We start from the raw sequence: 27,565 nt of genomic DNA on the forward strand, positions 1-27,565 counted from the left end.
CTTTCTGGCTAAATAACTTGACTGGTTCCTAAGCAAAAAAAAAAATAACTTGACTGGTTCACCGGAAAGGGACAGGACTATTATTTTCCTGAATCCGATTTTTGTGTACTCCCGGGGGTTAGTTGTTCAGAGGAGAAAGTTCCAGCGCGGACCAATTCGACCTGACAGTCCGACCAAGGAGTCAAAGGACGTAAAATTCCTGGAATCCAAAGGAGGAAAAGAGGCAGAAAGTCTAGCGGACGCGGCAGAGACCGTGCGACAAACGGAGATCCCGGTGGCCTGCGTGGAAAAGGCCCGGCGATTGACCGCTCGATTCCTCCGGCCGAGGGACAGTGTGAAGGAGGGTGAAGCAACGAAGGAACAGAGGGGATCTCCTACGAAGCAACCTAGGTCTTGGGCCCAGGTGACTCGGGGGAGAAAAGGGTATCGATGAGAGCAGTAGTAAATTTTTGAGAAAGAAATTGCGCTCGTCTCTAGAAGAAGTTCTTAGAGGCAATGGTTGAGAAATATGAGAGCGTATGCGAATGGTGGAATTTCTTGGTAGTAGCTTGTTGCTCGAGTTCTCTCTCAAAGAATTGAAGGTGAGGCTGAAAATATCAAATAAATTAATTCAAGATCATGCTATTGTTTCGTTGTTGCTGGCTAGATTCTTGCTCTTGAACGATGGCGTCCAAAGTTACAGATCGACCGTGGATTCCATAAGGCACATTACCAAGAACAAGTGATAGAACTAATTACCACCCTTGGTAATAATGGCTCATCTGGCAGGTAACAGCAATAATAAGTGTTATGATTGTTGAAAAGGGTCACTCATAAATACCGTATTATAATATTAAAAAAATTGTTTTGATATCCAAATTGTTGATGAATTCTATTTTATCCTTTGTTTAGCATTTTTTTTAATATACTTTAATTATCTATAGGTCTCTATTTTAGAAGTAGTGTTAATATATATTTCTTCTATCATAATTTAAACTATATCTTATTCTTATTCAGGTTCATCTTCTTTGAATGATGGTATGATGGTGGTGAAAATTTTAAAAGATCAAGATATTGGGATCTGTCGGGGGAAAAATGGATTACTTAAAGCACGTGGTCAAATAGCTGGCACTTAATGACGAACGTGACGACAACAATTATACTTACAGCGCCCGACCTCAGAGCGTCCGACTGCAGAGCGCCCGACCTCAAAGCGCTCGGTCTCAGCATCGACAACTACAGAGCTCACAACCTCGATCTCGGCATGATATTGACCGGCACGGTCTCGGCAGAGTCGAGCCCGATCGACCTCATGGCCAGAAAAGACCCAGTCAAAAAGAGAAGTGAACCTCCCCACCACACTGAAAATCAAGTCCTCCACATCCGGGATCAGATCCCGCAATCTCTGCCTCAACGGCTATCAATACTTGAATGCATACGATCTCAACAGATCGCCAGCTAACCCGAAATCTCGGATCGTTTGTGGTAGCTCATTGATTCGCGCAATCACGCCCGATCACAGGTAACCGCTACCCCCCTCCTATAAAAAGGGGGGAGAGCTCTAGTCAGGAGACTCTGGTTCCTCCCCGGCCACGACTTTTCTCCATTGCTCTTCTTCATTATTTATCTCCATTAAAAACTCCCTCTGACTTAAGTATCGGAGGACCAGCGCCAGGAATCCCGGCTACTGGCTTCTTGCAGGTCCGCCGAAGACTGCCGTCCTCTATCACACAACTAGCTGGAGCTCCTCCTCCTCGGTTCGCGGTTGCCCCCGAGTCCAAATTCCAGCAACAGAATCTATGCATATCCCCTTTTTAAGTATCCCTTTTTCTGATTCTTTTATTTTTTTATAGAGTAACTTTAGTTATCGTGGAGGGAACTTGAGGCCGAGCGCGCGTTGCCTCGTGGCACGTTCTGGAGTTTAAAACGGTGGGCGCGGAGGATGAATTTGCTGGTGGATGTCACGAAGAACGACGGTTGATGATGCTTCACGCGCTGCACCCAGCCCTGTCCTGCGGTATTCGTTCGCCCGCAGGCCACGCTTCTTCCATGTCCGTGGTCCATACAATCAGATCAGAACCGCTCAATTGTTTCTGATCAACGGCGCCTCACATGTAAAGCCAGCATCTCACGTCAACTGCATCTTTTAGCGCCGCGCAAACCGGTCGATCAGAACGGGACCCACAAATTTAAATGATGGACGTCTCCGGTCGAAACTTCACTGGCTGTGGGGACAGCATACGTGTCCGACTCTGGAAACTGTCTCCGGATATCAATTCACCGTTTCCTTGTCGTTGGCGCAGAATTCTTGTTTCCCTTGGAAAAATCCTAGTTTCCTACTAGAAATTTAGTGTTGCAGTTTCAACATCTATGGCCGACGGAGAGCTGAGATCCAACGTTCATTGCAGCATTTGAAGGTATCGTGCTACTTTGGTTATTGAATCACCCACTAAAATACGTGATGAAGCATAATATCTAAATCTGGATGGAGAATGTGTTTCCATGGATTTTCGATTGCGTCAAGCCATCAAATAATCTCACAAGCATTGAATTTCTGATCCTTCCACCTCGGAAGAACCGTCATTTTTAGACCTATTTGAAAAATCTAGTAGGATCGGCTAGATTTTCAACAGAAATTGAGCATGTTAGTCTGCTTAACCCATTTTTCTTTTAAAGATCCATTCTAGTTTTGGTCTAAATCCCAATTATGAAAATCTTTTGGACTACGGGATGAAGAAAAGATTTATGGAAGTCTTTTTTTTTTTTCCCTCCATAAGATTTGAGTTGGAGAGAGAATGGGTTGATATAAGTTTTACTTAAAGAAATTTTGTAATTTATGATTCTATACGAAATTTAGACTAATCCTATTAGATCTTTCAAATAGATCTTTAAAAAAATATATATTTTTTTCATTCTGGCATCTATGTCACCGTCCTCAACCTTGTTAGAGAATATTGCCTAAAAATTGCTACATTGTTATTATAGAATATTCTTATAAAAGAATAATTTATTAAAATAAATTTAGAAGATGAAAAGATCTTGTCTGAATCGGGTCATGTGATGCACACTGTCCTGAAAATGTGATTCATCCCCTACATGTGGGTTTAGACGATCTCGTCCTCAAGGTATAACAACCTAGCTCAGCCTGATCCTCTTCTAATAAGTATGATTGCTGGAAAGGCTTGACTCGACCGATTCCTTCAGATGCGTAGAAAATAAAAAATATAAATTAGAAAAACTCTTGATCCGTGGAAGAAATTTTCAAGAGACTAACTGTGTGTGAGAGAGAGATCGGATTATATTGGATTAAATCCGAAGGAGTCTATTTATAGTCTGGATCCGGATGACTGAAGAGATGTGATCGTTTCAGAGATACTTAATGTTTCGAAAGTACTATAGTTTTTTGAAAACTGACGTTGTCTTTTGAAGAGTCGCAACTCTTCGGAAAGATATATTTGACAAAAAAGTATTTTAAAACATTTAAAACAACTAAAATTTAGGAGATAATTTTTTTTTAATTAAAACTCCAACAATCGCCACAGGCCCACAAAAGATTTAAATTTTTTGAAACTCATAAAGCAAAATATCTAGGCAACTTATACTGAGCAATAGGTGAGGTTTTATGTGGACTTGAACCTCACTTAATGTTGATAGTTTCTATCTGAAGGAACTATAGTGGATTAGACCTTGAACTAGGTTCTGTGACTTAGATTTCTACTTATCACATGCATAATATAGATCAATTGAGTCTTTATACGGTCAGCGCCATTTAAAGGCCTTGTGTTTAGTACCTTGATTTTTTATGAGAATTTTATTAAGGTTAGCTCAAACCCCTAGTCATGATCTATATGACAATTCTCACATAGCTAAGTCCTCTAAGGGTATTTATGACATAATGTCTTGCAGATTTTTTATCTTGGACTTATTAAGAGTATAACTCAACCTTTTCAAAATATTTTTATCACCGATAAGAATACTCATCATAGGGATGAGAGAAGATATACTTAGAAAAAATATGCTCTGACATAATCACTCAGTCAGCTTCATTTCTATTATATTGAATGTCCTTCACGGGATCTCCAATCACAGAGGTTGCGTATCTACTATGAGTAATCAAATAGTGGGCTTAAGCCCCATCTCCCTTGATGATTCTAGAACTCCACTCCTAAACAAACTCTTGGTTAATTGATCTGCTAAATTTTATTCAGACTTGACAAATGCCAAAAAATGATCTTACTCTTTTTGAATTGTCTTACAAATTGATGAGGAATTCGGATATACCTGTTCATCTTTCGTTAGTACTCTTTTGATATGGATTATTATCACAAAAAAAATTGATATAGTCAGAATTGGCTTAGGTACTAAAGGTAGCTCTATAATAAGATTTGTAATCCACTCTGCCTTAGTACAGATGGTATCTAGAGCAATCAACTCGCCCTCCATGGTGCTTCGAGATACAATAGTTTTCTTGGATGATTCCTTAGCAACGACAAAACCATCGAGAAGAAAGAGATATCCGGTGGTTGATTGAAGATCAAGAGAATCAATAATCCAATTTGGATCATTGTAACCCTCAACTACCTCAGGGTATCCAATATAAAATAGAGATAGATCAAGGGTTCCTTAAGATATCATAATACCCTTTCAACAACGAACTAATAAGATCGATTTGGATTTTGAGTACACTACTCAGTCTTTCTACAGCAAAGATAATAGTAGGTCTTGTCTTGTTTGCCATATATAGGAGAAAACCTATGATTTGGGAGTATGATTTGATCAATTGGTTCACCTAAATTTTTTTTGAGATAAATACTTAGATCATGAGGGGTAGATATAGATTTTTGATCAAAGTAACCAAATTTTTGAATTATTTTCTTTGATACGAAAGATTTAGTTGAAGCTGATATCATTTTCTGCAAAAAAAATTATAAATTAAAAAAATATGTATAGAAAGTTACAGCCGCTTTAAAATCCATGCATAAGTTTTCTACAACTTTAGATTTTGTGCAAATTGATTTTCTGCATCTTTAAAATCTATACAGAAATTTTTTGTATTTTTAAAATTATGCAGAAATTACTGTTGTTTTAATAATTGTATATATTATTAGTCGTTCCAAAATTCCTATTCCTGCTATTTTGTAAAATATGCAAAAATTAAAAAGCTACTTTATATGATTGCATATGTTTGGCCAATCAATCATAAAATGCCGATTATATGTTATAGTTCTTTATTGGAAGTTCCTTCCTGTTAGCTTTTGACTGAGACAGAGATGGAATATGCATACATACTAATAATTTGTTTTAAGACAACATTAGTGCATGCATAATCTCTATCACAGCATTAACCTTGAGGTTGATTTGGCTAAGTTGGAATTCTCTAATTGGGTTAAATAATGTAAAAATTTGAAAAAAATAGAGAGCTTAACCAATTAAATTGAATAATTAAACAAAAATTAGATTGGATAATTAATTTATCACATTCTTAAATTGTTGGAGAATGTTGTCTAAAAATTGCTATACTGTTATTATAGAATACTGTTATGAAAGAATAATCTACTAAAATAAATTCAGAAGATTAAAAAGACCTTGCCTGTATTGAGGCGTGCAATGTACAGTGCCTTAAGAACGTGATTCACCCCTTCCGTGCAGATCTGCAGCGATCTCATCTTCAAGGTACAATAATTTGGCTCAGCCCGATCCTTCTCTAAGATGTATAATCGCTGGAGAGGTTTGACCAGATCAACTCTTTCATATATTTAGAAAATACAAAATATAGAAAGTAGAAAATTGAAGAGTAGAAGAACTCTTTATTTGTGAAAAAAAACTCTCAGAAGACAGAGTACTAGTGTATGAAAGAGAGATCGGATTATATTTGGATTAATTTCGGAGGAGTCTATCTATCGGATAGTTCCGAAAATACGTAATGTTTCACAAATAACGTATTTTTTTGAAAACTGATTTTTTTTTTTTTGTTTTTGCTAATGAGAAGGGGTAGGGGGAGGAAGGGACAAACCCACCCCCGCGTAGCAGCCCCCACTGGGCCCCCGCCCCGCCAGGAGAATATTCGATGCGGGCAGAAATGGCCGTCCCGACCGGTTTTACTCATGCCTTCCCCACCCATGGACTCGGCTCAGCTACCCCTCTGAGCTCTGGCTCGAGTCCCAAGTGTGAGTACGTCACACCTGGCACCACCCCGGCTACTAGCGGTCCAAGAGCGGTCCTATACCTCATGTCCAAGCAGTGGCTGAAGCCACATTTTAATCGTTAGCGGTCCAAGAGCGGTCCTATACCTCATGTCCAAGCAGTGGCCGAAGCCACTTGGGACCATGAGGTTAGAATCCCCGCCCAGTACCACTAGGCTACCACCTTGGTGGCCACTGATATTTTCTTTCGAAAAATCACAGCTTCTCTCAAGAAAAGTATTTAACAAAAAATTTTTAAAATATTTAAAATAACTAAAATTTAGAAAATAAAAAATTTAATATTTTTTAATTAAAACTCCAACAAACCATTCTAGTGGAAAGGGCAACAAGAGCCCAGCTAACACACCGCCGGCGGAATATATATATATATATATATATATATATATATATATATATATATATATATATATATATATATATCTCCTTACCACGGTGGCCCACCGTGATATCACCGTGATGTCAATGCACCAGCAGAATGCGGATGTCCCGCTCCAATACCAAGGCAAGAAATCACGTGAGATTCGAATCGGAAGAAACATATAGAAAAAAAATCCGATCGGGAGTAGGGGAGAAGATCACCGGAGCGCATCTTTCCTCCCTTAAATCCCTCGCTCTCCCCTTTTGACCATACTCCGTCTAAAGCGCAGCAAAGGAGAAGAGAGGACTTGGCTATGGCGACGGCGTTCGAGCACCCATACGTGCCAAAAGAACTTCACCTCCCGGGTTACGTCCCATGCTTCCTCTCCCAGAAGGACATCCTCGTTCGCTACCTCGGCACCTCCGTCGTTGGCTTCGCCCTCATCTGGCTCTCCTCCGGTAATTACTCTGCTCCTCCCCTGGTCTTCGGTTCCTTCCTCTTTTGGTTTATCATCCCAGTCTCTGATTTACCGATCTTCAAGTCCACGGTCGGAAGGTGCATGCAGGTGTCTGCGAAATTATCCCAAGGATCGGTGGAAAAAAATCTGATCTTGTTTGTGATCCAGCTATCTGTCTGTCTTTCTTGAAGTTTTCTTTTTAGGACTCCAGATTAGTTTATATCCTGATATTTGGCAATGGTTTTCCATCTGTTTATTTCCCCTAATCATTATGTAATGATGAGTGTAAGCTGATTGTCCTTGATATTTCAGTCTTGGATTAGTTAAACCCATTTGGGACCATAAAAATGGGCTTTTTACGGACATTAGGTAAGAAAGGTTTCATCTTGTGGCCAATGACTCTGTGTTTTGGCCCTAAAATGTTTTAGCTCATCAGAATATGAAAACTTGCTCTTTCTTCAATATGGAAAGGGAAATTACAGCTTTTGTCTTCTTGTAACAAGTCCATGTTGGAATGTAATGTAAAATGGGATCTTGGAAAGATGAGTTGCTTTGATCGCAGTGTGTTATCCTTTTCCATCGTCGCAGAACAAGATGACATTTTATGACCCATATCTCTGTTATTACCTGTTATTACCTGTAAATTCTAGGGCCTTTTTTTTTCTACATATTGCTAATGTTTTACTCTTTTTTTTTTGTTGTAGGGCGTTTGTCAAAGATATCAAAGACTGATAGGTTGCTTATGTGCTGGTGGGCGTTTACTGGTCTGACTCACATTATCCTTGAGGGCTATTTTGCTTTCTCCCCAGAGTTTTACAAGGAAAAAACTCCGCACTTTTTGGCTGAAGTCTGTAGGTTTTTGTAATAATACATTCCAGATGTCCCTTTGAATGTTGAAATGATATTTCTCAGAGCTTTAAGTTGTTAATGTTATGTTTGCTACCATGACCTGACAATGCAGGGAAGGAATACAGCAAAGGTGACTCCAGATATGCAGCGAGAGATGCTGGAGTGGTTACTGTTGAAGGAATCACTGCCGTCATAGAGGGTCCAACTAGCCTTCTCGCTGTGTAAGACTTTGAATCACTTACGATTCAGCCACAATCTTTCATGATGACTTACTGTGTTTTGCTATCCACATGATATATGTAGTTTTTGAAATATTCGGAGTACCATACATGTTATTTAGTTTGATGTGTATGTGTGAAACTTGGAAGTGCAGCTAAATTTTTACTCCGCAAAGGGATAGGACTACATGCATTTAAACCTTGATGTCCAGAGTAACCAGCATGCAAAACTACATTCGTTTAAATTCAAGGTTTTGCCATTCGGATAAGGTTTAATATTGGGTATTTTAGATATTTTTCACATTTTTGTAATGCATGTTAATGATATAAACTGGTAGAGGATTTTTACAGAGTGAAAGTAGTAGAGAGAGGAAGATTAACTTTGGAGAAATTAGACATACGCAAGTTGCTCTATTTGATCAGGTTTCACATGGAGCGACTAGAATAACCCTTTATGTTGTTCTAGATATTCTGCAGCATATCGTCTTTAAGTTAATTATTGAAAGCATTGTAAACTAACCAACATTTTGTTTGACTTTATAGGAGCACTAGAATGCAAAATGTTGGCCCTAGTGTATGTGATTCATTGTCACTTTACTGCTCTATTTTGAACCTTGCTTCCATGGTGTTTTTTTATCATACTGTGCAAACTCCATATTACTATTTTATTTGCTTTTGGGTGGGATTGTAAACACAGTTGCATGGTGTGCATTCATTCACAATCATCATCAACATACACCCTAAAGAAATGCTTTCAGATCCAGATTCATGTGCATGAATCAAATTCATAATTTAAATGCTTAAAATATGTCTTTTTATCACTATTAAGCATTCTAAAGTATTTTAGAATGGGAATAGTGCTATTTTTCTCGTGTAATTATGTGTACTTGCAAAAGTTTTGTGGTTTTGTTGTTGTCATATGATGCCAGTACTTGGGACTTGTCATTGTTTGACACATCATGATCTATTTGGAACCTACCAATTCCATGGATGCCTGAAAAGTTGCTAGATGTGTGCAACTCCATATTCCATGACTTAAATTTACCAGGCAAAAATATATATCCCATGACACCTTAACAATATTGGCAACATTTTCCTAAATTTTCAATTGGCTTGCAGATTTAGTTTTTTGACTTTTTATTTTTGTTTGTGTTTTGGTTGCCTACCTAGGAATGTACTCTAGGGACTAAGATATGACTGAAATGCTAATTAGATTATATTTAGCTGCCTAAGGGAACTGTAAAATTTCAAAGTTTGTGAGTTTCTCTTGCCCTTCCTCATTTCTCCTCTTTTGGAATGCCTCATGGTCCACTATTGCTTACGGATGTTACTAGATGGTCTAAATTATCTGCATTCCAGGGTGTTTACTTAGTCTCTTTATTGCTTACAACTCATTCCTTTGCAATTTAAATTCACTTATAAGTAACATGATTTGCATAGTTACCTATTTTCTTAACAAGCATAGGGCAGTGATTAGTATGATGTTTGTTCTAGTGGCTTATTAGAGGTCAAGCACCAATGAAGAGAAAGCAATAAACCAATGACTATGTCTAGAGAGGATCAAAAAGGATTTTGTTAGAAGGCCGCAGTATAGTCAGTAAATAATTGGTATGTCCTTAGGTAGTGCTCTAAAATGAAATAAAAAGAAAAAGGATCTTTTCATGGCAAGTTACCTCACAAGTTGAAATGTATTTTGATATAGCATATATATGTGCTATATCTGAAGGTGTAATGTCATGGATATCATGATGCTTTTACTAAACTAAATTCTTTGCTTTCTAGTGGTGATATAAAATCTTGTTTTCCCTTTGAACCCAACACCTTATTATCATGTTGCCATATCGTTTAGGCATAATTAGCCAGAGATTATTGGGACATTTATGTCTAATGAGATCAGGAATTGGGCTAGTGGGATAACCATGGACCTAGGATCTATTATTGATTTTGTGTGTGAGGATGATTGAGAGTGAAGTAAAAAGATAAAACTATAGCAGGTCATGAGAGTCTTTTTCTTTTTTTTTGGAGCAAAAGAGTGGAGTAGTCCAGAACACATTTCAGCAGGCCATAAGAGTCAAAGACCTAGTTTACAATGGAGGGTTCGTACTGTAAAAATGAAAACATGGAGAGCAAAAATTCATAGGCTGAAGGAATTGATATGATAAGACTTGTCCTTTTGGTGGTTGTTGTGAATGATACATGTATCAACGATACATGAAAGTTGCATTTTCGTTTAGCCAAGTCATTGGCTTTGAGTTGACCATGGGTATGCGGAGGTCAGTCTTTGGTTTCTCATGGTTGGTAAATCAAACACAACAAAAGTGGTGGGAGAGTGAATTTTTCTCATTGTATGCTGCATGGAATCATCAGATTCAGTGCATTTGCATTTGACCCACTTTATTAGGAGGGATGTTTATTCTCATGGTGAGGAACCCCTCATTGGCGGATGACACCTGGATAGAATTAAGTTAGCTTGATTACATGAAGTCTTCATTCTTACTATTCAACAGTTTGTTTTCCTGTGCTGGTGATGATGCACTACCACAAGCTGCTGTATTTTGTCTACATGGCAGATCAGTATTTTTGTTTCTCATTTCTTTCTCTCATCAATGTTTCTGATACGTGGCAGGTACGCTATTGCATCAAGAAAACCATACAGTTACATTCTTCAATTTGCAATATGTCTTGGCCAGCTTTATGGATGTCTGGTTTATTTCATAACTGCATTATTAGAAGGTGACAACTTCTCAGCAAGCCCGTATTACTATTGGGCATACTACATTGGAGCAAACAGCTCTTGGGTCGTCATACCAGCACTCATTGCGATCAGGAGCTGGAAGAAGATCAGTGCAGCATTTCAAGTCGAGAAGAAGACAAAGACTCCATGAGGAAGGATCGACTGCAAGGGAACTGGGGAGCAGAAAATTCCAAATTTCCAGCGGATCACCTCCATATCTGTGGTTTTAATGCTCTTCGTGGAACTGGATTTCATCGACTAAACTGTTGCATTGCTGTGGTGGGAATTTACTTATTTGGTGGATTAATCATGCCACAGAAGTTTTGTCGTTCAAATTTAGCTCAGCATTGCATAAGATTCGAAGCATGTGACATTCTTTAATAGCCATCTGATGGTGTATATTTTGGGAATGAAAGTTACTGCAATACTATCTCTTGACCGCATTTCTTGTATAATTAATATAAATATAATTCATTTATTTTTAATTAATATAAATATATATTTTTTTAACGGTGTTAGAACGGTTAGAGTATTTGTATAATAATAATATTTGATGAGGGTATAAATATAAATATAAATATAAATTTGAAAAGGATGTTTATATAAGATAAGATAAACTCTTAATAACCGTTTAATTTGATTGGAGATATATCTTGATTTGGGATAAAGTTATCAAGTGAGCCCCAAACAATTATAAGATACGCATGCATGCTCCATTATTGTTTATCCATCTACAGGCTTGCTCGACGTCACCACATGGATCCTGAGCCATCTACCGAGCACTCGTGTACGCTGTCGACGGAGATACTGACCGGCACCGAAGGAGAAGGCTCGGACGAAGTAATCTTCAGGTTCCAATTCACGGAGCGGTGCCGCTGGGCCTCGTGCTCGTCGGATGGGGAGCCCGGGATCGTGCTGAGGGAGAGCGAGTTCCCGGTGGAGCACAAGGTTTTCGAGGAGTCGATGTGCAGGATCGCCGGACCGGAGACGTCGGAAACGGCCATCAGAAGAATGCTCTGCGATATCTGCCTCGCACCGATGAGCCGCGAATACTTCGTGCGTGAGATCTCTTCTTATGCTCAGGAGGAGGTGAATAAGGCTATCCGTGGAGGGACGAGGACGTTGGCCATTGCGGTGGAGATGGTGACCGTCATGACTCTGCCGGCGAAGGGCGTAGAAAAGCCCACTCCCGCCTTGGAGGAGGATGGCGCTTGGCTATCAATGATCTCTCAAGTCCGCGCTGTTGCTACTGGTGAACTGCTGATTATTATTATTATTATTATTATCCTTTTAGAACTTCTTTAGTTTTACTTTAAAAACTCTTTGGAGTAATCATGCAAAAAAAAAAAAAAAAACTGAACCATTTAGAGATTTTTTATTTTCTCCTGAACTTTAATTTAGTACAATCATGTCATCGAATTTTTAAATTCGTTCGATTCAAACTCCGGCTATGAATTCTATCCGGCTGTTACGATAGAATTATCACGCGACCAATTTATATGGCAAAAGAAGATGATGTCTCATGTGGCATATGATATGATAATTCTGTTATGGCGGTCAGATGGAATTTACAGCTAGGATTCAAAGTGAACGAATTTAAAAGTTTGATGATTTTATTGTACTGTATTATAGTAAGATCTCCAAATGGCTCGGGATTTTTTCTACGATTATTCCAAACTCTTTAGTGAAGTTTCTCAAGTTTTGTATTGTTTCAGATGCTTAGTCTATCCTTAAGATTTGGTGGGTTATCAACATTAACATTGTTATCGGGGTTAATATTTTCTTCCTCTGCTAGATGTCTTACCGTTAACAATGCCTTTTTTTTGGAGAGATTTGACAGCCATTGTTATAGAACAGGATCTGATGAGATAGCTTTGGAGACCGTTCTGTTATAATCCACATCAGATATAGAAAAGCAGCCACTATATTTTCGCCTATCCATTATTCAACAATTAATGTTATCATTGTGTCACCCAAATTTTCATATCAAATACAAAATAACAATTTATTTTGTGAAGATGATGTAATGAAATGAAACCATTATTTTACTACTGCTGGACTATTTTTGATTATAGTAGCGAAGGAAGGCCGTTAGAGCAGCTATCATTTTATCTCAAAATAATCAAGTTTAAGGCTAGGCTGGGCAAACATAACAGTAAATAGAAGTTCAAACATCACAGTAAATAGAACTTTTACAGGGAACTAAGAGAGGCCTACTGGAGTGCTGCTCATTGGGCATTTGAGACTCACAAAATAACAAATGAATGCGAGCTATACCTGCCAAGTAAATTGATCTAGTCCAGTTTCATCTAAAATGCACAATGCAAGATTGGAGTCATGAGGTTGATTGATTCCAAGTGCAATACGAATTAGACTGGTCTGTATCTTGATTGAAGCTAGGTCTATATCTTGATGTTTAAAGCTCTGGTGTCCTCTGCTTCTTTCTGTACGCCCATGGACGTTTACTCTCCAAATTACGCAATGTATCATAAGTTTCACCCAAAATTCTTTCCACTATAGCTTTTGTTTTTCTTGGGTGCGAGGCCGTCGATGTTTACAGTCCAAATGACACCACAGTGAGTCTTGAATTTCACCCAAACTTCCTTCCATTTTAGCAATCTTTTGTCATTTATATAGCGAGGGCAAATAAAAACTGAAAAGTTTATAGGACTTCCATGGCAATAACAAAGCATTTCATCAATACAAATGGCCGCTCATTTCTGCTTTCCGGATCTCATGTCTTTACCCTTAACATTACTGAGCTCAGCCACGCTCTTTGAGGCTTTGTCAAGAACGTCCGACAACCACAGCGCACCCTTGGAGAAGCAGTCGTTATTCATGACTGCCGATCTGATGCTGCCCACCGACTGCTCTGCTGCTGAGAAAGCTGAATTTACCTGCTGGGTGAGTATTCTGCCAGTAGCTGAGACTTGCTCCTTTGCGCTGCTGAAGGCCTCTTGGCTTTTTGATGCCAGGGCTTGAACCGCATCAGGGGCCGGAATGGAGCCTCCCCTGTTTCTCTGTAGGATCAGAATGTAAGAAGAGCAGTATTTAGCTCAAAAGCAGCAAGGAAGAAGGAAATTTTGAGGAACAAGCGAGAGTTTTAAGTCCTAAACTAAACATCTAGTCAAGCAAGCAAGGGTCAACAATGGCAGTATTCGAGTATAACAAAAGCACAAACTCTGCTTAACCTAAGCCTCGATTTATTTTATTGATATACATACTTCAAATGAATTGGTTGACTTCAAATGCTTTATAGAGGAGGAGAAAAGTCCTGGAATATTTCTACATCAAAATGAATAATAACCAATTGGAAACAGAGGAAATGTAACAAATAGATCAACAGTCAACAGGGATGTATTGCATCATCAGATTCAGATTAGCAATTCACATGAACTGGGCATGGCCACATCGGTCACACCTCTCATCAAAAGAAGAGGAGGTTCTCAATTCGAGTCTTTGGCATGGTGCATCCTCCAGTATTTGAAGCTAGGTAATTTACACACCATGGGTCTTCCTCCCTCTCTCTTGAAAAAAAGGGTTACTGCTGAATAATCTGCAGATAAGCTGAGGCTCACCTATGGGGTGAAGGAGCCAATTCTTTGCAAAACCAATAAATTTTTGAAGTCTCATCAGAATCCAACACAGGACTGTAAAAAACAAATTCTGAGATATTTTATTTTTCAATTATATGTTTACTCATAAAACACCGGGAGCCTTTATGGCTTTACCTACTGAAAAAGATAAGTAACTGAGGTACCAGCATGAACAGATGTGTTTTTAGTATATTATAAATTCTGATTTACTTCTTCAACGATGATAGAGCAACTAATTGATTAACCATAAAAGTTGGTGGAGAAAAGATGCCTTGGAGTTCATGCTGTCTGAAGTGCAAGATTTTATTGGTATGTCCTTCATATTGTCCAGAGGTAATATGCGAACTCGACGATCTACTATGGTCGCATCCTGCACATGGAGAAACGTAAACTGCTATAGAAAAGAAGTGGCGGTAATTTATTGTGAAAACAATAAATATATAATCTTCAAACAAATTCTAAACTCTCTCATAAGAGCATCAGTTCCAAAGCTACAAGAAGAATTATATATAGAAGTTTGATAACAAAAGGATTAAGATTTATACATGCTAATTAAAAAGACCATTATTCTGAAACCTAAAAGTATAGCCGACAGAAGTATAATAACAATTCAGCAAATATTTAGTTCAAAGAAGATGGGAGAAAGAGATCATGCTAATCAAGCTATAAAAATAGCACAAAACAGTTGCGGTTATTCTTGATCTTTTTTTAATAAAAAAAACACTAAGATAATCTCATTGAAATCAAGCACATGACTCACCACATTAATCAAATGCACAAGTGCCTAATCAAATCATTCTTAGAATTTAATTGATGCTTACATTCAGGAGAAGAGCAGTCTGAACGGCATATGGTTGCCGAAAAGTGACAAGAGCCAGCTGAGACTGATCTTTGTCCCTGTTGACAGTGGACAAATTAACACCAAGACATGGATAGGAAGCACATTAACCATGCAAATGAGGAGAGACTATATAAGAGAACTTACCTCTGCAGCAGGATTTCATCAACAGTACCACAGTATGAAAAGAAGGTTAGAAGATCTTCCCTACTTGCCTTAGGGGAAATGTTAAGCACCTGGACAGTGAGATTCAAAGCACCCATAAAGTGTACAATTCCTGAGCTTAATTTCTCCTTACTTTGTTTTCCATAGAGACGCAACACTTTAATGGTGATGAGGCTAATATCCAACAAGATGAGGAGAATAAGGGTAGCCCAACAATAGGACAGAATAAAGTAGATAAAGTTATTCCCCCAGCTCCAGTTGCTTTGAATCTGATGCTAAGACAAATGGTTTGCTTTTCACAATCCCAATATATGTCTACTGAAAAAAGATTCACAAGCATGGCATGGGGGCAGACAAGCACAGAGGAACTTATCCCCACCAAGCATTTTTGATAGGTAAAAGAAACAGTTATATATATATATATCCCGGCTCATTTTCAGGAGTAAAATTACAACGCTGAATAAGGAACATGGTGGAATATAATCTAGGGAAGCAAACAAGATGTTTCAGTGCCACCATCTATGGTTCGGCAACAAACAGTTGCAATTAACAACATAGCAAATGCAAGTACTCTGCCACTGTTCTTCCAAGCACCAAAAAGTTGAAACAAATGTTCACTGTGTTTAAAGAGGATGGCCTAAAAATTTTCAGCACTAAAGGAAGCTGATGCATTCACATATCACTGATGTGCGGCTGCTACGAAATTCCATGTTCGTGCTGTCTTTGAGATTCCAAAAAAGCAACATGGTTTTCTTGAAGGCATAAAAAGCCAACAAAACCAGGTTGTGATTTCCTGGCATGTTTTGACATATTTCAGAAATTTTCAGAAAGTTCTGTTTGTTGAACTTCAGCAACCATATGTCCAAATGCAGGCAGTATAGCACAAAGTACTCTTGACTGCTCTTAAGCGCTAAAACTTAGAACTGACAGGATACATATGAAATGGAGAAGAAACATGGTTGCCAAATGAATTAATGGATATTCCAGAAACAGGGATTCGTATATAACCAAGGTCTGACAAATTCAATTGTGATGACTGAAGGATTTTAAAAAAAGGAAAATACATAAATCTATACATTCAAAATACAAGGAAGTTATAAAAAATAACCATCTCATCAACAAACAACAAAATTTACACCACCTATACCCATGGCTCTAAGAAAGAAGAGTCCTCGTGTCCTGCAATTCTGCATCATCATGATCAAGATCAACATCATCATCATCAATAGAAGGATAACTCCAACTAGAACTTCTAACAGGAATGAACTTGGCCCGTTCAAGAATGGTTCCTCTAAAACCAGTTGTCCTTGAAGACACCATAGGCATCACAAGCACTGAAGAAGCACTCATTGACTGCTCACCTAGACCTAATGAGAGCGAGCAAGCAGCCTGCAAGAGAACGAGGCTTAGTAACATTTGGATGTAAAACATCTAAGATTGAAAAAATTGCAAGTAACATCACCTTTGCCTTCGCTAAAATAGAGTTTGCTTTTGTCCTCATCACATTCATGAAAGATGTCACATCATTTATTTCAGTCTCTTCTGATGGTAGCTTGGCAAATCTGCAGTTTAGATAATGAATATTCATATAATTTCTGCAATAATTTAACATCAGTCCCCGCTGTTGATTTATTTATTTTAAGGAAAAAAAACTTGAAAAAGGCATCCAACATACAAAAAGTGTGCAAGTTGTCTGTATCGGAGACAACAAATGCATTATAATGACAACCCATGACTGAAGGCATCCAGAATACCTGTTTATATCAGTAACACCTTGAGCTGTTGAAGAAGGCAGAAGAGAATCTTTTGCATCACTTCCTGAAAATTTTCACAATAACATTTCATTTGTGTCAAGTGGATGGTTCTAAATCATGACAACAGAAGGACTATTAGTAGGAATACCTTTGGCGTCATCAGGTGCTAACAAGGAAATGCCTATAAATACAAATGTCATGCCCAAGAGGAACATTGTTATTCTTAGCGTACCAAATACCTGTGAAAGCAGTTCAAGTTATTTAGACACATACAGAAAATATAATGGAAGCAGAACAGGAGATAATGATCTGTATAAAATGCAGGCTCACTTGATATTCTTGAAAGTATACAAATCCTGTACAGATAGAGAAGAAGGTCCATGCAATCTGAAACATGGGAACGATGAGGATTGCATCAAACAGAGACAATCCTTCATTCAATCTCGCCATCTGACATGCAGACAAGTTAAATGAGATACATGGAAGTAGAAAGCTCTCAAAATTACAGAATTTACAAAAATAATATAACCAATCAAATATTATAGTGCTTCTCAATCACATCATTACCCAAAATCCTGCTGTGCTAAAAAACAACAAAAGCATGGAGTATGTAAACCAGCTATGCAGCTGATAGTTGCTGCCAATGGTCAGTCTCAGCATGTTGGACCTGGAAAGTCACAAGAAAAAGAGCAGCAAATGCTTGTCAGCAACCGATATACTAGTATGAAGTCAAAAAGATAAAATTCAAATGGTCATAGATTATTTTCCTTGAAAAATGATTATAGATGATAATTGCACATTCTTATTGACCAGCTTACAATGATTTTGCAAACAACACTGAGCACGATCCTACAGCACCAGAAACAGTGGCATATGAAAATGGCAGAAGCGTGCGCCAATAGGGGCTAAAATCTTCTCCAGAAAGTGCAAGATCAGCTTCTCCTCTCCTGTTGGTTCTGGCTAGTGTTAGTACGAAGAGCATAGGACTTCGTGCCAGTAGTATATCATAAAAAATGTGTGATAATAGAAAAGACATGCCAGATAGAGAGAGCAGCATCTGCAAAGTAAAAAATATTAGGCACTGGCAACACATTAAAAAAATTTATTGTTTCACCTGTAAATATACTGATTTGCAGCAACCACCAACACCAATGTCAGGCAATAAAGGAGAAATACTAAATTGCTGTACTTGGCAATTAACTGCTCAGGTGTGTAAACTGGAGGAAAAGAATTATCAGTCGCTTATATACTCATGAAAAAAGCACTCTCCATCAATTCTATACGCCTTAAAGAAAGCATGGAGGCAGATTATGGTCATAAATCAGTGCATATATATATGCCAATTAAAATATATACATAGCAAAATATAATAAAATTAAGACCCCATCTATAATATTAGCTACTGCATATACCAGAACTCCAAAATAAGGTTAAGGCCAGTACCAGGTGACTGGTGATTGCCAAAAGAAACAAGGAAGACATTGCCAGAAACTATAAAAGCTGTTGCTACCATAACTCTGCAAAAACAACATTATAATATCATATGACAATTTGATATTTAAGCATATCAATCCTTGAGATAGGCAATGATCTCATTTCAGAAAGAACATACTTGACTGACACTGTCTTACTTAAGACAAAGTAAGCAAATGCAATATTTGATATAAATTGTATCGACCCCAGGGCTGCGAGAAGTGACTGCAACCAAAAGCACAGAACAGCCAAATTTAGTAAACAACAAAAATCCCTAAATAAACACATATGGCTAGTCATCTCTCAGTTAAGAGCATAATGATAGAATTTAAATTTAAGAACCCAGTCAACAACCAGTTATGTGGAAGTTACTCAAACTCTGAAATGCCCTGAACTTTCAAATTTCAGAAAACAATAAGAATGACTTGAACTTCAAAATTTTAACATACCACTACACCCCAAAAGCATCATGTTAGAAATGGGGTCAACAATGTATATCAGGCCTTAACACCTGCACTCCCGTGCGGCCCAGACCACACATGAAAGCATGAACAAGTCAAGAATGACTCGAGATAAGAATGAGCCATGATTGACTCAACAATGAATGAGTCAAGACAAGGTACACCCTCTCAGTATCGGGCCGTACTGGTGCCACCCTATTACTATATCGGTACGCCTGGTACAAGAGTTGGTTCGGTGCACCAAGTGTCCGTACGCCTTCCATATCGTGTACTAGTACTGAACCGGTACAATACGATATGCCTCGTACCATCTGGTTTGGTATGGTATGGCGTACCTTGAGTCAAGAGAAGAAAAGACTTAAGAAAATAAATGGGTAAAATTGGCCCGAATGGGGATTTAAATCCCTAACCTTTGGCTTAGATATGATGTTAGTTTACCATTAAATCCCAAAAGCTTAAACTGTTAGAGAAGAGGTCAAGGGAGGACATGAGTATGAAACAATTATTCCTCACCCTAATTAAAACCCCAAAAAGAATAGGTAGGGAGTTAAAAAAGGCATCTATCTAGCCTAGATTCACACATGAGAGGATCACATGAAGGAATGAGCATGAAATAAAGGGATAAAAGAGAGAGGAAGGGATAAGCCAGGGAGCCTCTTCCAAGCTGGGGATGATGTCGATTAGCAATCACTCCTCTAGCCTCCTTCCTCCTTACTTAGCAATAAAGCTTCATTAGATACTTTAGTCAGTTTGAAATTGTAGTGGAATGCCTTGCTAGGTGAGTGATTGATGGATCTGAAGGGAAGGGGGAGTGAGCTATTTATAGAGGGCATCCTGAGGATAGGAATAGACACTAACTTCAATTTTATATAACCAACAACTTCAACAAAGATAGATAAGGAAGTTAGTTCTACTTGTAATTCTGTTTGAGCCCAATTACTTCAAACTTGATCAAAAAGTGCCCGCTCAAAGAAGTCATATGGATTCATGAGTAGTTACTGATATGGACATGATTATTGCATGTCTCCATGTCAAGTATTGGTGTGCTGGCCTGTACAGTTCCGTGCTATATGACGCGCACATTATGCAAGCAGTGGGCCAGCATGTGGCATGAGTGCATGTTTAGCTCCCTTGCAATCCTGGGAAAACTGGTATACATATTGCAAAGCACTACCAGTGGCATGGTATGACATGTATCATACCAGTTCTAGGATTGCACGGCACCAGCATGAGAAACTTTAGACCTCACTCCATTTTATGTGCAAGATATTTCTAACTCGTGATCAATTCTAAGATATGTATCTAACCTGCGCAGCATATGCAAAGGAAATGAAATTAAGGCAGTTCCCCAGAGCAAAAAAGAGAATACCTGCATTGAAATATTCGTCGTTAAAGCAATGAAGCAAAATCTCTCCAGATTGACACCAAATATGAACAATGAATAACCAAACGAATAGAAAGAAACATTACCAACTCTCCATGTCTGAAAATATATGATCGGTTTCAGAATAAGTTTGCCATTGGGTCCATCACCCCCAAGTGTGGAAAGTTTTTCTCGCTGAAAAAAAGAGCATACTTAGAACTATAGAAAGCATGAAAACATGAAGTTACAAAAAGTTTTAACATCTGTGGTTTTCAAGTCTATGAATAACATATTAATTCTCAACAAACTAGAGACATTTGAAAGATGTCAGCTTATCTTGCTGGTAAAGTCTCCTGGTAGTTGTACCAAAGACCTGGGTTGAATCCTGTCCTGACCAAGGTCTGGGTATTTGGGGGATGGGCCTCTTATTCTATACACATATATGCATACTTTTAAATACACGCATGCATATACACATACGCATGTGTGTGTGTGTGTGTGTCATGCGCATGTGCACTAACCCTTACTGCTCCTATGGTGTATGGACCTCCCTTCTACTATACATGCATAAGCAGAGGAGGGGATGGGATGGTGTTTTGGCAAAGGGAGGATTTGCAAGAACTGAGAAGCAGAAACTATTAAACAAGAATTATTTAATGAGACTGAACCACTGAACTGGGAATAGGCAAGCTATATGCAAAAGCATAAAATGCCAGAAACCAGAGAAACAAAATACAGCCTGAACAACCAGGCAAGTAAATATGTACCTGGTCATGACCCAGTTTTAGAAGGTTAGTTCCAAAATTTATGGCAATACTTCCAACTATGTTGATCAATGCCCCAATAACCCACTCGCCCATGGATCAAATGCTGCTGAAGAACTCCTATATTATAACAAAAGCCAGTTCTCTACTTTTGTGGTTGCTGATAAACGCATAATGTTGTGTTTAACAGCAGATCCTTTAAGCAATTGCCTAGGTCTCCTCAAATCATCATTGAAGCTCTTTGTGCTATATCGAGTAAACAGATGTGGTTAGAAAAACTGAATTCAATCCTTCATATACCTGCACATTTCTAAAGTTAGTATACAAATAATTTTCGCATTAACAACATTCTTAAATTCTAAATCATACAGGGGCCACATACTACAAGATATAACAGCTTATATATGAAATACTATGTAACCACTTAGAAAATGATCTCCAGTGACTGGAAGGAACAAATGAGAGTAAGGTAAGACTAGAAAACCAAGACAAATGGATGGAGTGACAGAACATGATCTGAACTAATTCAAGCATAAGTAGTTCTTTTAATAACAAAAGATTAAAAAAAAAAATCCCCTAAAACTGGCCAAACTCTGTCCACTTTTTATTTGATTTAATGATAGTAGAGTTCCAAGTTGAGTATAATTATGTTATTTGTTTGTAAAGCAGAAATTCGAAAAAGAATGTACTGTACAAGGAAGAGAATAAACCACAGGTTGTGAGGAGGTTCTATTTTAAAGTTAGATGTTTTTATGAAATGTTCAAAACCCTCAAATAGTCCAACTTACAATATTGTTATTTATGTTATTTGTTTGCAAAACTGAAATTCGAAAAAGAATGTAATGTACAAGGAAAAGAATAAACCTCAAGTTGTGAGGAAGTTCTATTTTAAAGTTAGATGTTTTTATGGAATGTTCAAAACCCTCAAATACTCCAACTTACAATATTGTTAAAAAAAAAAAGTAATGATAGTAGAGTTCCAAGTTGAGTATAATTTATGTTATTTGTTTGCAAAACTGAAATTCGAAAAAGAATGTAATGTACAAGGAAGAGAATAAACCTCAAGTTGTGAGGAGGTTCTATTTTAAAGTTAGATGTTTTTATGAAATGTTCAAAACCCTTAAATACTCCAACTTACAATATTGTTAAAAACAATAAATTTGTTAAAAAATACTTTACAATATTGTTCATTTTTATTTCTCAAACAAAATTATCATCATCTGCCAATATGCTCAGGCAGACCCACAAGGTATTATGCTCACTGAATTCAGAGAAGAAAAATACATTTATCTATGTCTAACATGTCAAGAATTTAAATTACAATCCCAAGGATCTAGCTATGATATGCAGTTTAAAAGAATGAAGGTCCTCATGACATAGCATGATCTAAAGCCCTTGACCAGTAGATGTGGCTCATTGTCTTTTTGCAACAAATCGTAGATCTCATTGTCTTTTTGCAACAAATAGTGAATCTGATCCTCTATATGCAATCCTCCTGTTTGCTAGTATAATGACATATAAATACCTCCTAATCCTGGGATATCATTAAGTAGAACATCACACCTTAAAACTTATATGACAGATTATGCTTTGACTGTAGTTGAACTTTGAGCTCCTTACTTATAGATAAGCCTAAACAAGGATCCTGCTACATTCCTAATAATTTAATCCACCACTTAGACTTTACTAAAGTGATTATTAGTAGCCTATGGTAGTGTAGATAAACTACAGTGCACATAGGGTTCACCATGCACTCGACCTATACAGCTTATTCTGTTGCATGACTCTTACGTATTGTATAATATAGAATTTGTACATGATTCTATTTGTGCCACCATAAAGTGGAGCTTCTATTTCCCTGAAATCCTTGACTCTCTATCATATGGGATACATGACCTGCCACAGAGTTTTCTCCAGCAGCAGCAAAACTCCCCTTCCACCCCCCCTCCCCAAACAGGTCTATCACCCCCAATAATTTTTCTGCTATGATCCCGTTTGGTGATTGTAATGGAAATGACAGCCATAACTTCCCAAATCAAGCCAGTGACTGGATATTTCTAGAACAAAATAATAATTTCCTTAGCAGTCATTATATTTATTGGCCATTGTAACAAGAAATAATGAACAGTGATTGGGGTAAAAACAATGTTATTTAAACCATTGTTTAAAGAAAAAAGAAATTTATCTTTTTTAGCTGGAATGGACATTTCAATTTGACATAATATTATTTTAATGGGATAAATAATATAAAAAACCAAGTATAAAATAATTGTCATTAGTTGAACTCAGCTTTAGGTCAGGGGTCGCATCCCCTCACTTGGAAGGGAGGGGTCAAAGATTTGAGTCTGGTGTTATCCCTCACGATATCCAACCTTCTGGGGACTTTCCCAAGCAAAAACCCTGGGTTTGCAGTTACACATCCCAGATAGGCCCAATCACCTACTCTTCTCACGAGGTAGGACTTCCCTCCCGTATCTCAAAAAAGGGTCATTACTTCCATTGTATATTGACCTTTCTAATAAGACCTATGGTTGAATAAGTGCTTATGTTTAGTACTCACCATGTAATTGTTATAATGGTTGTTTTGATGTTATATACATCACATGTGTTCCCAATTTACCCAAACTATAACTTCTCTTCTCTTCCAATCTCTACTTGAGTCAAAACACATTTTTGGTAAGTGGGTATCCATCTATCATCCACTAAGTTGTTGAGATTTCCATGTCCAAATCTCAGTGCAATTATAAGCCAAAGCACAAATGATTAACCATGATCTCTTTTTGTTTCAAAAGTTGCTTACTATTTAACAAGTAATTTAAATTTGATATAGTATGTATTTTTAAAGTCTTAGCTTGGCAATGTACCTGCCCAGCAAATTTAATTCAATAACACTATCTCTTTTTTATATGTTTCAGCGAAGGATTCTATAACATTATTGATATCTATTTGTCTTTGGAATATAAAATCATATGGAATTCTCTATAAAAGTGAGTGTCTAACATATAACTATGATTATAACACCACTCCACTAATAACTAAAACTAAAATTAAACATACTGCCATTATAAAATATATTGAATGAGCTTGATTGGGCTCTCCCAATCTTTTCTTTAAAAATACGAAAAGGAAAATTTTATTACCCTTATTAACTTAAGTAATGTGTAGAAACAAAAATAAATTCTACTCTTTAACCCCACATGCAAAGTAAGTTCAAGTATGCTAGTATTTAGCATTCACTCTAGCACTGAAGAGAGGAAAACTGACAGAGACAAGGAGATCTAAAGGAGCAGAAGAGGAAAGGAAGGGTGTTCTGTTTGGATCCTTCTGAGAATTCTTGTTATATACACACATAACATCCAGTAGGCATCATCTACTGGCATTTTGACATGAACAGGACGAAAATAATGTAAATGCTTACTTTATACGTGCTGCCAACAGTTGTTAGCTTAGCTGGTTGGTACCATCCTCTCTAAATGAAAGGTCTTAGGAGTGAATAACCATGAATTTCTCAAACAAAAACAGTGTACTTGTGAAAGTGATCCTCAAGCCATATCTAATTGGCTTATTACCGAGCTCAAGTAAGTACCTTCAATTAATTCATTAGTTATTGTAGTTTCCTCTGTTGGGTTTTCACTTCCTGAGGGATTCTCCAAGAAAATATTGCATAATGCTTGTCTATATTTTTCTAATAATGTTCTTGGCAGTTAATATCTTTAAAACACCTTTTATGGGAAGGTTTTGCTTTCTATGTCCTATTGCAATCACATTTCTATCTGACTCCTAAAAGCCCAAGACGTCTCGTGCCAAACCTATAATTTTGAACGAAAAATTTCAAATTAATGCTCGTCATGATGTTGTCTTTTGTTGAGACTCTGTTGAGCATTTTGATTATACACTTTTAAGCTAATTCATCTTCATATACAATCTCTTCTTTGGTCAGAATTGCTTCAATGGACAAGCTGGATACCTTCAAACTCAGACCTTATTAAACCAATGAACAACAGAAAAAAAAAAAATCATGTATTGGGTTATCTATTGTTATAACAATCATTTATGCAATACTGGAGTTTGTGTGGCTTAACAAACAATCATCTTCACATTACACGCATGCCAACGTCTTTGGCTTTGTTACTAGTCCCTGGACTTATCCTTGATTACTTGGAATTCCTGTCTCATAACTCAGCAATTCCTCTCCCCATCAACAATTCCTCTTTGGTGATTGCCTACTATCAGATTTCAAACAATATCTGCCAACTTCATGAACCCACATCAACTTGCAAATTCTATGTTGCCCTGATGCTGTGAGTTCTCAGAATTGCCCTGCCATCAACCTTGCACCATCCTGACTCACTGTTCATCTCACATCAATGGTTTGGGCACCCTCGAGCATAAGTTGAACTTCATAAACAAAACTTAAAATCTTGGCTGAACTCAAAAGGTCATCAACCATACCTTACCATCATAGCCTCTCTTGTCATCTCCGTTCTTGGTCACGGATCCAATTCCTGGCATATGGTGGATCCATCTCTTTTTTTACTTTTGTCGTGTATTTCTTTTCAATTGTTCATATTGCCTACTGGTATTTCCTTCCTTTTTTCATCCATAGTCACCTCCCCTTATGCTTTTAGAGAGAATAAAAGTAGGTCTTTGCGTTTATGGTTTTAGACGGAATAAAAGTAGGTTTCGTGTGCTTTGTTACACCATTCGAAGAGCTAACTCTTCTTACGATTAGCATGAAAAATGAGTAAGGTTGGCAATTTTCAAGAATTCATCAATGGGAAGGAGGGGGGAAAAATCAGCAACAGCGAAATGGAAACAAGTTTCCTATTACGCTAAACCATGACAAATAAATGCAAGGGGAAAACGACTCTTAGAAATACAGCAACAAAATCTGAAAACTTGGTCTAAGCTCGATAATCCCGGCCCCAGATCTCACCACAGCAGCGCAAAAGCCCAAACAGTTTGCACAACAAATTTAAAGGGGAAAAAAGAACAACCGGATGAACGAATTTAAAAGGAGGAGAAAATAAGATAAAAATTGCGACCCCGCTACCACCTAATTTTCACGAAAGATATCTAATAACGGCGACCAGATCCAGCTCCCAGAACCCATAGCATTAGAAAGAGAAAATCATGCATATCGGATCTGAAATTTACCCAGAAAACCATCAAATTCCGATTCCTTACCTCCCCAAATCCGTTCAAAATCCGTCCTCCGGAGCTATTCGCGACCCTCGTAACGAATCAAACCATCCATGGGAGATTTTAAAAAAAAAGAAAACAATTTCTCGCTCTCGCCGCCAGAATGGAAGGAAAGGAAGGTAGGGGGGCAGGCGAGACAGCGACGGTCGACGCCTCTCTCTCGATGATGCGAGGGAGGGAAAGATGGGCGGATGGATGCGTGCGCGACACCGACCGACCGCTTCCGCCGCCGTTCTCAACCGTCCAATATTCCCGGTATCGTATGCTATTTTCTCATCCTTAAATATTAACCGCGCTTTAAAATCTCGACATTACTTATAACCTTTAATTATTTGACCGCTCTTAGCTCCACCAATTTGGGTCCAATGGACATCGTAATTGCACCTTGGTCCGCGTGAGACCCCGGAGAATGTGCTATAGAGACCGAGAAATGAAACCCCAGAAATGACCTCCAATATCCACCGACGCCTCATATTTATACGTGGTTGAAATTCCGGGAGTCACTCGGTTTGTACATCCGGCGAAAGTGACTTGTTTCCTTTTTTGTATATTGGCTGCACGCCTGGTCGGTTTGTCGGTTGAAATAGCTTACGTCACGGCGAGGATGACGGGCTTGTCGCTTATCCCAGATTTCTCGGTAAGTTCTTTTTAGGTAGGTGGATTTACACGCGAGAGCTTACGTGGATGCTACCATTACATGCCGTGCATCGTGTGATTTTTCTTGGGTTTTAATTGTTTCCTTCTCACCTACGGCGTTTAATATTCAGTAAGTTTCTGGAAATCAAAGGAAAGCTAAGGTGCAGCGTTTACACGAGTTGAATGAGGGTACTAGTAGTTCCACTCTGGCTGTAGACAATTTGCACCTCTTTATTTGTGGTATCCTCCAAAAGTATTGGTTAGAGAGCAAGGAAAAAAGTAGGGATGGCAATCGGGTCGGGTCAGGCATAAACAGATCGGGTCAAATACAGGTCGGATCAGAAAACTATAAATCTGAACCCGACCTGTGTATTAAACGGGTCAGGAATTACAAACCTGAACCTGACCTGTTTATTAAACAGGTAACCTGACCCGACCTGTTTAAACAGGTAACCTGTTTACCCAACCCGAACCGACCTGTTTAACCTGTTTGCCCAACCTGACCCGTTTAACCT

At 38.0% G+C, this 27,565-nt stretch overlaps 3 protein-coding genes and 1 long non-coding RNA gene across 8 annotated transcripts; 2 read left to right on the top strand and 2 right to left on the bottom strand.

The window, feature by feature from the left end:
• Nucleotides 1-639: 639 nt before the first annotated feature.
• LOC149753592 (uncharacterized) lies at nt 640-1,035 on the top strand. Its single transcript, XR_016400124.1, has 2 exons — nt 640-768; nt 997-1,035. It is a non-coding gene; the product is annotated as an uncharacterized LOC149753592 (long non-coding RNA).
• A 5,672-nt stretch (nt 1,036-6,707) lies between these two features.
• LOC103713270 (putative 3-beta-hydroxysteroid-Delta(8),Delta(7)-isomerase) lies at nt 6,708-11,228 on the top strand. The gene is made up of 4 exons (XM_008800138.6): nt 6,708-6,998; nt 7,702-7,848; nt 7,959-8,067; nt 10,691-11,228. Exons 1-4 carry the CDS (start codon nt 6,854-6,856, stop codon nt 10,947-10,949), a joined length of 660 nt encoding a protein of 219 aa, XP_008798360.4. The 5' UTR covers nt 6,708-6,853; the 3' UTR covers nt 10,950-11,228.
• Nucleotides 11,229-13,386: 2,158 nt separating this feature from the next.
• LOC148703632 (uncharacterized) lies at nt 13,387-15,669 on the bottom strand. 2 transcript variants are annotated; one of them, XM_088719427.2, is made up of 4 exons: nt 15,380-15,669; nt 15,216-15,291; nt 14,666-14,764; nt 13,387-13,818 (listed from the first exon to the last, which is right to left on the bottom strand). In XM_088719427.2, exons 1-4 carry the CDS (start codon nt 15,493-15,495, stop codon nt 13,513-13,515), a joined length of 597 nt encoding a protein of 198 aa, XP_088575553.1. In that variant the 5' UTR covers nt 15,496-15,669; the 3' UTR covers nt 13,387-13,512. The 2 variants fall into 2 exon arrangements, with proteins under 2 accessions (XP_088575553.1, XP_088575554.1); XM_088719428.2 differs by lacking the exon at nt 14,666-14,764 and having other exon boundaries at nt 15,380-15,639.
• A 709-nt stretch (nt 15,670-16,378) lies between these two features.
• Nucleotides 16,379-26,717, bottom strand: LOC103713272 (magnesium transporter, putative (DUF803)). 4 transcript variants are annotated; one of them, XM_088719426.2, is made up of 14 exons: nt 26,400-26,717; nt 21,216-21,458; nt 20,556-20,643; nt 20,393-20,454; nt 18,764-18,849; nt 18,595-18,668; nt 18,266-18,368; nt 17,970-18,098; nt 17,719-17,818; nt 17,482-17,601; nt 17,300-17,390; nt 17,152-17,215; nt 16,860-16,959; nt 16,379-16,786 (listed from the first exon to the last, which is right to left on the bottom strand). In XM_088719426.2, exons 2-14 carry the CDS (start codon nt 21,306-21,308, stop codon nt 16,553-16,555), a joined length of 1,344 nt encoding a protein of 447 aa, XP_088575552.1. In that variant the 5' UTR covers nt 21,309-21,458; nt 26,400-26,717; the 3' UTR covers nt 16,379-16,552. The 4 variants fall into 4 exon arrangements, with proteins under 4 accessions (XP_088575552.1, XP_088575551.1, XP_008798363.3 ...); XM_088719425.2 differs by having other exon boundaries at nt 16,860-16,992; nt 26,400-26,702; XM_008800141.6 differs by having other exon boundaries at nt 21,216-21,512; nt 26,400-26,619.
• Nucleotides 26,718-27,565: the final 848 nt, after the last annotated feature.

Source organism: Phoenix dactylifera, chromosome 4 (genome assembly GCF_051530095.1).
Source record: "Phoenix dactylifera cultivar Ajwa chromosome 4, Ajwa_hap1_PhDact_Kaust_v1.1, whole genome shotgun sequence".
NCBI lineage: Eukaryota > Viridiplantae > Streptophyta > Magnoliopsida > Arecales > Arecaceae > Phoenix > Phoenix dactylifera.

What these genes read in the sequence shown, in the direction of transcription:
- LOC103713270 (XM_008800138.6), top strand. Translation starts at nt 6,854, where the DNA reads ATGGCGACGGCGTTCGAGCACCCATACGTGCCAAAAGAACTTCACCTC. An exon ending in GCACTTTTTGGCTGAAGTCT is followed by an intron (nt 7,849 to 7,958) that starts GTAGGTTTTTGT and finishes CTGACAATGCAG; the next exon opens with GGAAGGAATACAGCAAAGGT. An exon ending in CCAACTAGCCTTCTCGCTGT is followed by an intron (nt 8,068 to 10,690) that starts GTAAGACTTTGA and finishes GATACGTGGCAG; the next exon opens with GTACGCTATTGCATCAAGAA.
- LOC148703632 (XM_088719427.2), bottom strand. Translation starts at nt 15,495, where the DNA reads ATGGGTGCTTTGAATCTCACTGTCCAGGTGCTTAACATTTCCCCTAAG. An exon ending in AGACTGCTCTTCTCCTGAAT is followed by an intron (nt 14,765 to 15,215) that starts GTAAGCATCAAT and finishes CTCCATGTGCAG; the next exon opens with GATGCGACCATAGTAGATCG. An exon ending in CAGACAGCATGAACTCCAAG is followed by an intron (nt 13,819 to 14,665) that starts GCATCTTTTCTC and finishes CTGATCCTACAG; the next exon opens with AGAAACAGGGGAGGCTCCAT.
- LOC103713272 (XM_088719425.2), bottom strand. Translation starts at nt 21,308, where the DNA reads ATGGGCGAGTGGGTTATTGGGGCATTGATCAACATAGTTGGAAGTATT. An exon ending in GCAAATCAGTATATTTACAG is followed by an intron (nt 18,099 to 18,265) that starts GTGAAACAATAA and finishes CAGAACCAACAG; the next exon opens with GAGAGGAGAAGCTGATCTTG. An exon ending in CTATTTTAGCGAAGGCAAAG is followed by an intron (nt 16,787 to 16,859) that starts GTGATGTTACTT and finishes GTTCTCTTGCAG; the next exon opens with GCTGCTTGCTCGCTCTCATT.